At 32.1% G+C, this 11,163-nt stretch overlaps 1 protein-coding gene across 1 annotated transcript; it reads left to right on the forward strand.

Annotated features, from left to right (window-relative positions):
- Nucleotides 1-7,973: 7,973 nt before the first annotated feature.
- Nucleotides 7,974-10,376, forward strand: LOC143594983 (cytochrome b561 and DOMON domain-containing protein At3g25290-like). The gene is made up of 3 exons (XM_077074145.1): nt 7,974-8,585; nt 9,126-9,380; nt 9,924-10,376. Exons 1-3 carry the CDS (start codon nt 7,974-7,976, stop codon nt 10,215-10,217), a joined length of 1,161 nt encoding a protein of 386 aa, XP_076930260.1. The 3' UTR covers nt 10,218-10,376.
- The last annotated feature ends 787 nt before the right edge of the window (nt 10,377-11,163 follow it).

An 11,163-nucleotide genomic window follows, 5' to 3' on the forward strand; every position in this document is an offset into this window, starting at 1 on the left:
TGACGCTAAAAATATTTTCTTTACTTAATCACCACTCGGGACTACGTAGGTCCCGGCCCAACGTGGCTTAGTAATAATCAAGTTAAAACATACAATTTATAAACTCAAGTCTCTATACTCGGTTCCCCCAGCGAAACACCGCAGCGTTCGACTAGTTGAGTGTCTATACGTATACACAATGTCATACTCCCCGCAGGCAAGCGTAATTGTGACCAGGTGTGATGTGCCCACCACATATGAAAGGATCCAGACAAACGTATACTATAGCCTGATGCCAGTATTTATACCTTTGTTTATAAATGTTTTAGAGACACTTAGTCTCATGTAAAGTTTTTCATATAACATGTTTGACTCGTTTGAAAACAAGTTTGTAAAAGTGGGGCGTACTCACCTTTTCGATTTGGATTGGCTTCAATACACTGTCTGAGGGTCTTTCCCGTTGCTATCTTGCACCTATAGTACGAGTATAGCATTTTCTTTTGGATCAGCTTCAATACACTGTCCGAGGGTATTTCCCTCTTCTTTGTTATCTCGCACCTATAGTACGAGTATAACTTTTTGTTAGTCGGATATAAAATCCGGCTTAAGACCTCTAGTCTCTTTTGTAAAATCTTTACCTCGATCTTAATTTCTTTTTGAACCTTTAGTTCAAAACATTTTTTTCTTTATTTTAAACATTTTAGTTTAAAATATTATTTCGTTCTTTTCTTTTTCAAGTAAAAACTCTTTCTTTTAACTTATTTCTTTTACAAGATAAACCTCTAGTTTAACTTGTTTTCATTTTCTTAAACTCTACGTTTATTCTTTATTAAGAAACGTATATTTTTCTTTTACATATTATTTAAGAATAATAAACTTAAATAATATTTTCAACTATAACTATCTTCTACTTTTCTTTTCCTTTTTCTTTTATAATATGTTTGAACCTATAGTTCAAATCATATATTTCTTATTCTCATATTCGGACCTTTAGTCCGTTATGTTTTAGTTGCTAAAATCTATGTTTTCCAACAACGTATATCATCTAGTTTGATATTAATAATTATAAACAATATATAATATTTTTATCTTTATTTATTAATAAAGATTCTTTTATTATTTGTTTATTCTTTATCTTTTTATTATTATTTAAAATTTATTTAAATAATAATCATACTATATAATAAAGATTTATACTTTTATCTTTATATTTTCTTTTATTTATTTTCGAATTATTGACTATACTCTTTACTAGGGTCTAAGCCTTTATTATTTTATTAATATTTTATTCGGGCATTATGCCTACCTTTTTTGGTTTATTATTTTCTAAACTCACGGGCATGATTTCGACGTTGGCACGTATATCAAGAATCTTGATCAACACCTCCTTGGAACGCAAATCGAGGCACGCCGGTCTTCAAGTCTCGTCGCCAAGCACTTCGAGGCGGATCGTCGGGTTATCTCGGGTCGGCACGTACTTCGAGGCGGGTCGTCGGTTCGTCTCGGGTCATCACGTACTTTGAGGCAGAACGTCGGGTTCGTCTCGGGTCATCACGTGCTTCAAGATGATGTCGTCGGTATGTCGGTGTATTGTTGGTTTATTATTACGGATTACGAGGTGGTCAGTACACGTTTATCGAGGTAATTTTTATAGAGAGAGTGTGAGGGTTTTCTAGAGAGAGAAAGAGATGTGTGAATGGTGTGTGAAAAATGAGAGGCCAAATGCCTCTATTTATAGGCTGAGTCGCCATGCTATCGCGATACGCGATGGCCAGAAAGAACCTCGTCGCGTATCGCAACGTAAGGCTGATGAGTCATACGTAGGTCTGCCACGTGGCAGACGCGGTGCCACGTGGTGACACGTGACGAGCCTTATGCCACGTTGTGACACGTGTCACACTATCATGGCCTTTTGCCACGTGGTGACACGTGTCAGTTGGAGTGCCACGTGTTGACACGCGGCATGACACGTGTCGGGTTGTTAGAGATCGCCATCGCGATACGCGATGGCGTTGTGTTCGAGTACGTCGCGTATTGCGATCGGCCGCGAATTCAGAATTTTTCATTTTTGATCCTTGGACTTTTGAACTTTGATATTTTTGACCTGGTATTTTCGTGATGTTACATTATATGTTTCATATACTTTACGTGAACGAGTGTTTATTTTATGTTGTTGTGGAACACAATACGTATGATAATACGCACCCCTAACTACTTAGCCTTGTGCAAGTAGCATAGGGCATCATTATTTGAGTATGTCGGTTGCTACCGATTAGAAAAGATCTTCATTTACATATGTTTTATATACCACAATTGATGCTTTTATCTATAGTCTCATATTCATTTGTGGATTTTGCCTCATTATATATACTCAAAACTATGAAATTGCTCACCAACATACGTGTTAACAAATATTATTTTATGCATTGTTACAGGTTTGATTATTGGTTGATTGAAGTTAGAGGATGCTACTTTATTTTGAGACCGTTTAAGTTATTAGAAAAATGAACAATTTATTTCTTATGCTTGATGTTACTTTGTATGAACAAGTTGTGTTATTTGGTTGATTGAATAAAATGAATGACTTGTTTAAATACTGTCACTTTAATAGTGTCTTGTGTTCTTGAGCAATCAGTTGCACCCCGGCATGTTCCGTCGCCTTTGGTCGGAGTGTGACACAACAAGATACTAATTAAAATCACCAAAGAATCCAAGCTTGATAAAAAAACCAAGGTCCCATTCCTTGTTCTCCAAGCTATACATTAATTGTAGTTCGGGTTTATGGGGGTCTTCGATCACATCCTCTCAAAAAGGTTGATCATGAAAATTCCATAACCTCACTTTTATATACAACTAGGGGTTTACCAGGAGCATTGCACCGAGCAAAACCCAAGTGTTTTTGATCCCTGGCGATAAGCCGGCGCTAATTCGATCGGTTTCGGTGACGTGAGCTATGATTGTAACTAAAAAACAAAAATAAAACAAAAAAATATATATATTGAGTTAGACTAATGGGAGGTGCCAGTCGGTGAAACCCGGACGTTGGGAAGACCCAGGCTTTGTTGATACCGGATGTTGAGATGGAGAGTGTACGTAAATTCGACATGTTTCCGTCATGTTAGTTATGGTACCGGAGCTAAAACAAAAAAAAAACATTACCATTCGGTTGTTTTTTGTTGCGTGCATTACGGTACCATTTTTAAAACAAAATGCAGTGAGTCTACGTGAATTTCGGTCGGTTTCCGTCACGTTCGTTAGGATACCGGAACTAAAAAACAAGAATGACATTCGGTCAGTTTTCGTACCGGAGAGAAAAAACGGATAATATGAAAATCGATGTGCACGATTGGGGTGGTGTATGTCGTTAAACTCGAGCGTTGTAGGTCCCGGACGTTGAGGCGATGAGTCTAGACGGAATCAGTCGGTTTCCATCACGTTTGTTCCGGTACTGGAATTCAATCAAACAAAAAAACACAAATTTGACATTTGGTCGGCTTCCGTTATTTCGTTACGATACTATAACTAAAAAAACAAAAAAGAAATTGAAAAAAAAAATACAATTGATATTATAAAGGTATGGTAGCGAAAACTCTAAAAACCCATTAAAATAGTACCAGCGGGTCACCCAAGACCTCCTCAGAAGTCACCCGCGGGTCATCCTCATCACCCGCATGAAACAGAAAGGACACACATCACAGGAGTACAAACTGATACAAGGGGTAAAAGATTACTCGCGTATGCGGAAGTCCTCCAAGCACAGAATGGCGAGAGGCTAACATCAACAAAATAGTTGTATCTGAATTCCTTTTAGAAAGATAATTCAAATATTCATTTGCGAAAAGCACGTGACGTGGTAACCAATCAAAGGAGGACAGCTGGATAGTTTATTACAATCATGCACATGACTAGCTGTCATTTCCTATCAAATGTCGCCACATGTCCAGTCAGTTAGAAAGAATATCTTCTAGAAGAGGACATCTATACCTATAATATTCATTTAACCACCGGCTATAAATACCAACTTCATCACCATGAGGTATGGATTCACACTTTACATCTTTAAATACTATTAAAGCAATACAATTGTACACATGGCACCATTCTAGGCCCTCCACATATGATGCTACCTAGATGCCATGTGTAATATTTCCTATTCTATTAATTTCTAGCCATTAAAATAAATCAATATTAAAATCCCTCCACACGGACCCATTTTATAAAATTTATAACCCATGACCCGTAAATAACCCGCTTCGTCCACTGAAAACTATACCCGGTCCATTTTTCATAATCCACAACCAATTCCACCACTCATTTTTCTCTCTAACATCCTCACGAAGATACGAACCCTAATTCCGTCGCTCATATCCAACATCGAACGTCTACAGTATTTACCAACAATTGTTGAATCTACTATGATTTTCTTTACTTCCAAGGATATTGATGTCTCCAATCGATTCGATTCTGTTCAATTGGTCGTTCCTCAGAGACGATGTTATAACAATATTTTTCGTCAATTCATGATGATTATAACAGATCGATTATCCGATGAATATATTAAAGGTAATTTTCGTCCAATTTCTTTAATTTCCGGCCACTTTCTTATTGTTTTGTTTACTAAATATTAAGAAGTGAATTTCCGTCCAATTTCTTCTTTTTTTTCGTCCAACTTGTTATTATTTTCTTTACTAAATATTAACAAACATAATTTCCATCCAATTTATGATTTTTTTCCGGCCAATTTTGATTCAGTTTTGTCAAAAGTTAGAAACTTCGATTTAATATTTTGTTAATTACAATTTTTTTGAATGCTTAATAAATTTGTTTGTAAATTATTTGTTTCATATATAATTTAACGGAATCGAATCGATTGGAGACAATATTGATCTTTAATATTTCAAAAATATTAATTATAAATTTACTAAATTTTTTATAATATTTTATATAATAATTTAAAATATATCTTATAGTATAATATTGATCTTCCAAATATAATTTATTCTAGAATTTTTAAAAAATTTAAATGTACATTAAGTTGATATGTTATTATTTAACTATAATTGGTATTCAAATCTAATTTAATATTTAACTTGTTGACTATAATTTGAAATTCAAATTTTAGTTAAAGCTTTGACTATAAAAACGATAATTAAGGAATAATAATTTATGTTTTTATTATTTTTATTATTTGATTCCTAAAGTATTTTCAATGTATTATTATTAAATATAAACTGATTTCGGAAACACATTAAACATGGAAATATTAATACTTATTATAATACATTCTAATAATACTTTTTTTATAATCAACCGGTTATTTTTGGAGATGATTATTTGAATATAATTTTTGTTTTAAATGTTTGACAATAATAACGATAATTAAGAAAAGAATTTATGTTTTTTATTATTGTTATTATTATTTCATTCCTAAATTAAGCTACGTATTATTATTAAAAATTAACTTATTTTTATTTCTAAATTAATTAGTCATATTAGTAAAATTAGAACCAATTTGATTTAAATTTTTTTTATTTGGCATTAATATTTAAAAAACTGATTGTCAAACTAAAAATACTTACCATAATTGTAATGTAATCTTACTTTAATTTACGTGAATATTAATTATTGGTTACTACTAAAATAATAACCGTGTTATTTTAGAACACAATATTCAAATTGACATAATTGCTAATAATCAATACATAATATATCATAAATTAAATAACCGTTTTATCATCAGTTTTAAATATTATTCGGCATATATGATTTGGTAAATATTGTTAAACATGACAACTTTTCATAATTTATTAATATTATTATTCCCATGAATCAAGATATTTCAAATTATTTCTATCCTTACATGGAAGACCAAATTTAAACTTAAATTTCGGTCACTTATAAGTTTACCATTCGATATCGTATTCTTCATTTATATTCCATCATAACTACATCCAAATTTCAATATTTTCGCTACAACCATGTAATTTTTTCAACGACTTATTAATATACATTTCACTTTGTTTTTCAAAAATTAAATTAATCACATATTAATTTCTTATTGTTATTATTTATAGTATATTCAATTGATTATTAGATTCCATACCCGAAACATAATTTTCTTTTTATATTCACCATTTTAAATTTGGTCATGTATGTTCAATTTTCTTTTTGAATTTGTGTTCACAAAGTATTAATGTCACTAAATTTCTCAATATAATGTATACTAAACACGTATTATATTTTTACCCATTTTAACAAATAAGTTTTTTAAACATAATATAAATCTTCTAATTATAACATCCAAACAATTTGATAGTCTAATTCTTCATAATGTTTTCAAAGAATATTAAAAATATTTGATAATTTATTTCCTATATGTTTATATTTTGTTTTCAGTGATTTTGTATCGTTTTTTTCACCTTTAATTATTTTCAAAGTCAACATAAAATTTTTAATCTTTCCAAAGTTATTTAAAAATTCATTTATTGTAAAACGTTTTTAATTTTTCCAAGTTTAACAAAATATTAATGTCAGTGATTTAAAAGTTTGTTGCAAGATTGGTAAAAAATCAAAAAGAATTTCATATTTTTTTGAAGTTGACTAATTCCAATTTTTTTTATATTTTGTAACTATTTTGAAAATATTTCAAAACGGATTGTTTTAAAAGAATATCAAATTTGTTAGGTATAAAATGACGGTCAAAAAATGTTTTTATTGATATTTCTTTTTGGTTTAATGGTTTAAGTTAGAAAGATGTTTTATGTTGTCATTTTACTTTGTTTGTTGTTGTATGTTATTTTGTTTTAATAAAAACAAAAAATTAATAAAAACAACTTTATTAATGTTCAAATGTTACTCATTATTAAATATGTTATTATGGTATATTTAATTTGGATGCTATTGTTTTATTATATTTTCAGGTGGTGAAGCAAAATGAGTTTCCTTTGGTAGAATATTTGAAGAAGTTGATTGTGGTTTAACATGAAATAACATGTTTATGTCTTTTGTTGATGTTTTTTGGTTGTTTGATGTACATTAACGTACTTTAACTTTTAATCTAGACAATGTAATTGGTTAAGGTTTTGGTCCGAAAGTTTGAAGAAGTATTGTGTTGCTTGAATTTGTTGTTTAAATTTATTATGTTTGTTGAGATGTTTTTCCACCCGTGTATAACACGGGTTATACCGTAGTATTACATCAATTACTTTCAGATAAGTTTGATGTGAAAAAAGAAATTAAACCTAAACAATGCCATCCCTCAAGGCCTCAACCATTCATTCTAATTTCAATATTGTTTTCATAACACAAACATGAAACATAATAAGACATAAAACAATAACACACTCGGAGTGTCACACGATAACAATGGGACACTGACAACAAAATACTGGTGAGACGATGTGAGTTTTGTGGTATGTGTGTTATCATGTACGGGTTGCGTGGTATATGTGTTTGTTTGACATGATAATTAAATAAATAATGAGTTTTTCTTAATCTAAATTATGCATTGGATGATAAAAATACCCATATCAAAACAGAGTTATAATTATCACAAATAGCACATCAAAATAGTACAATTACTAAAATGTTCAAACGAGATTAAAAAATATTATTTTGTAACATTAATTCTATTTAAGTTTTACATTAAAATATTTTTATATAATTCTCAGTTTGATTTCATCATATCTCCCTATTAAACATAAAACAAGGTCTTTGTCTCTATACATCTCTCTATTAAATAAATATTTAAAAAAAATTTACATAGCAAACTATTATTTATTTACCATTATATAAACTACAGTTTATAACAAGTGTATGGAAAAATGATCCCTAAAACACACACCATAAATAGAAAAAGAAAAAAACAAACAAATTCCTTTTCTTTATTTCTTTTTCCTGATTGTGATATTTTTATCATACATTATATAATGTGGCTATATAAATGTCACATTATCATAATTCACATTCGTCACATGCTTCACACAACCACACCAATGGCGTACATCTTCTTCTTCACCATCCTGACACTCTTAACACCACACCTCTCTCATGCCCAACTCACCTGCACCACCCAAAAGTTCACCAACAACAAACTATACAACCATTGCAACGACTTACCTAGCCTCAACTCCTACCTCCACTGGTCACTCAACACACCACAAAACACTCTTTCCATAGCCTTCATAGCACCTCCAGCCACAGCCTCCGGGTGGGTCTCATGGGCCATCAATCCCACAGCTGAAGGCATGGCTGGAGCACAAGCGTTACTAGCTTACAAAGCATCCAATGGAACCATGGTGGTCAAGACGTATAATATTAGCTCTTATACTTCCATTGTGGAGGGTAAGTTGGCTTTTGATGTTAAGGATAAGAGAGCTGAGTATTCTGATGGGTTGATTAAGTTATTTGCGACGGTTGTGTTGCCGGAAAAGGGTGTCACGACGGTTAATCAGGTTTGGCAGGTGGGCCCCTCGGTGACCGAAGATGGGTTTCCCGCGAAACATGCGTTTTTGCCCGTGAATTTGGCGGCGAAAGGGCGGTTGGATTTGTTGAGTGGACGGAGTAGCGGTGGGAGTGGTGGTGGTTCTCGCACCAGAAAGAAAAATGTAAGTACTATTGTACTATATTTTTATCGGTTTTATAAATAGCTTTGTTATGAATGAAATTTTATTTGTTGATAAATATTAAATTTCTGAATTATAATATTGTTTGGTTTATTAAAATTTAAATAACATGTGTTAGTATTTAGAACATTAGAATGGTTCATGGGTCAAACCTAGTTGACCAATTAGATTTTGTTTTGTACTTTGGTTGTTTAGTTCATGTGTCAACTAGGTTGTTGTTCCTGGTAACTAGGATTTGGGGGTTTTAACTTTTAAGCTTTCCCTATTTTTAATGATTACTTTAACCAATTTACATTGTTTAATACCATTTGGAGTAACTTTTTATTTTTACTAAAATTTCTGCTTTTCTTTCTAGCTGTTTTTGGTTAATGGAAATTCTTTTGGTTTATCATTTATTCAATTATGTTGGTTATCAATAATAAATGTATTAAAATTCCAGTAGACTTTAATCACTTTATTGATTCAACAAAAAAAGATAATTGAGTATTGAATTGTAATTTGTATTGTTATTTCATTTCTCAGATTCATGGGATACTAAATGCGGTTAGCTGGGGAATTCTTTTTCCAGTTGGAATCATCATTGCTAGATACCTTAGAGCATTCCCATCTGCAGATCCAGCATGGTTTTATCTTCACGCTTTCTGCCAAGTCTCGGGTTATGCGGTTGGGGTTGCGGGTTGGGCAACTGGGCTCAAACTTGGATCCGATTCAAAGGGTGTCACGTACAACACTCACCGCGACATTGGGATTGCACTATTTTCTCTTGCAACTGTCCAGGTATGGTACTTTTGACTTTCAGAGTCAAACTTCACTTGGCATATTTCTAGTTGATGCATGGTATTACACAGAATACATATGAAAGTTTGGGTATTTTGATATCTTAAGATGCATAATGTACAGATCATGTTGATTTTTGTGGTCAAACTTCTTGAATTTGCCTTTAACCATTTATATCTAGCTTTTTGCAATCCTAGCCCCTATAAGTTTGTACATATAGCACATAGCATATAGTTATAGCTGTGATATTTTGTACAAATTTTTGGCAGGTAATATGGGTTTGATCTCAAAAGTCAATCTTTTTGACTTTCTGTTTCTTTATATTCATTACAATGGAAGGTTTGCAATTTAATAATTGAAAGGCAATTTCCATCAAACATCAAAAGAGATGATACATCACATGGAGCTACTTTTACTTTTAATGAAGTTGTTTTTTCATTTATTTTTTAGCAAAAGTAAATAGCCAATATTCACTTATGGTTCACAAACAAAATTAACTGCATTGTTGCCCCTTAATGTAATCTTGTTTTTGGTCATTTTTAGGTTTTTGCATTGTTCTTGAGACCGAACAAAGACCACAAGTTCAGGTTTTATTGGAACATCTATCACCATGGGATCGGGTACGCGATCCTTGTTCTTGGCGTCATCAATGTGTTCAAGGGTCTTGATATATTATCACCAGAAAGCAAATGGAGAACATCCTACATAGTTGTGATATCCACATTGGGTGGAATTGCTTTATTACTAGAGGTCATTACATGGATTATCATCTTAAAAAGAAAATCTAGTAAATCCACCAAACCCTATGACAACAAGCAACAACCATTGGCACCATAAATTGGCCTTCATATTTATGTATGTTTTTAGTGACTTATTTATCATGTTCTTGTTAATTATCTTCTTGTACAATATGCCACTACATATGTTGCTAAGATTAAGTTTGGTTGTAACTTTATTATTGTACTACGCAATATACAAAACGGGATTTGATTATTCATAATGTTGATGCATCATCTATCTATATCATTCGCACTTTGTTCTAGCAAATATGCCATCATGTGTACTTTTAGTGCACACTAAGTCCACACGGATATGGATCTAAGACGACTTGTATGTGTCGTTGCTTTCGATGCACACTCCTTCAAGTTACATCATTCACACCATTTTTTTGGCATAGGCATGGTCATGAATGATTCCTAGTGAATGATTTCCAACCTATAGAAGAACAATAAAGTGCATGCTTGGACACTTGGTCCCAACTCTCTCTTGATTAGCTTCTCCATTATGATGTTTTTAAACGTCCATCTAACATGTATAACACTTTGATTGATGTGGGGTAGGTTGATGAGTGGTTAATTTTAAAGGCTTAGTTTTGTAATTTGGAATCTTATGCAAATTGTTCTTTAATCGTATCATTGAATTCATTATGAAAGTGTTTTTCACTTTAACGCCTTTATTAGAAACCAATGTCATTGAGCCATGACACACTTTTAGTCCCACACTTGCCTTCTGTTCTTACTTTACTTCTTTCAATCATCTTTTATAAATTGAGATTCGAGTTAGGAATTAGGATACGATGCTAGTTAACAATGGACGTGTAGTAAAAAAAAACTAAAGTCATTGATGCCTGATTCGGTTCTCATTCGTATCATCATGTCTTTCAGGACTTCTTCTCTCTCATACGTCTATAAATACGAAGTATGACATCAATGAATATTACGCGGTTACGCAAAGAGATTTTGAATTGGTATCCCATTCTCTTTCGAAAAAAAGAGATTAATTA

Source organism: Bidens hawaiensis, unplaced genomic scaffold, assembly GCF_021521415.1.
Source record: "Bidens hawaiensis isolate Kalapana, Puna unplaced genomic scaffold, B.hawaiensis_p1.1 tig00044428_1, whole genome shotgun sequence".
Classification (NCBI taxonomy): domain Eukaryota; kingdom Viridiplantae; phylum Streptophyta; class Magnoliopsida; order Asterales; family Asteraceae; genus Bidens; species Bidens hawaiensis.

Coding starts and splice junctions, on each gene's coding strand:
- LOC143594983 (XM_077074145.1), top strand. CDS start 7,974: ATGGCGTACATCTTCTTCTTCACCATCCTGACACTCTTAACACCACAC. Junction 8,586..9,125: donor CTCGCACCAGAAAGAAAAAT/GTAAGTACTATT, acceptor TTCATTTCTCAG/ATTCATGGGATACTAAATGC. Junction 9,381..9,923: donor TTTCTCTTGCAACTGTCCAG/GTATGGTACTTT, acceptor GGTCATTTTTAG/GTTTTTGCATTGTTCTTGAG.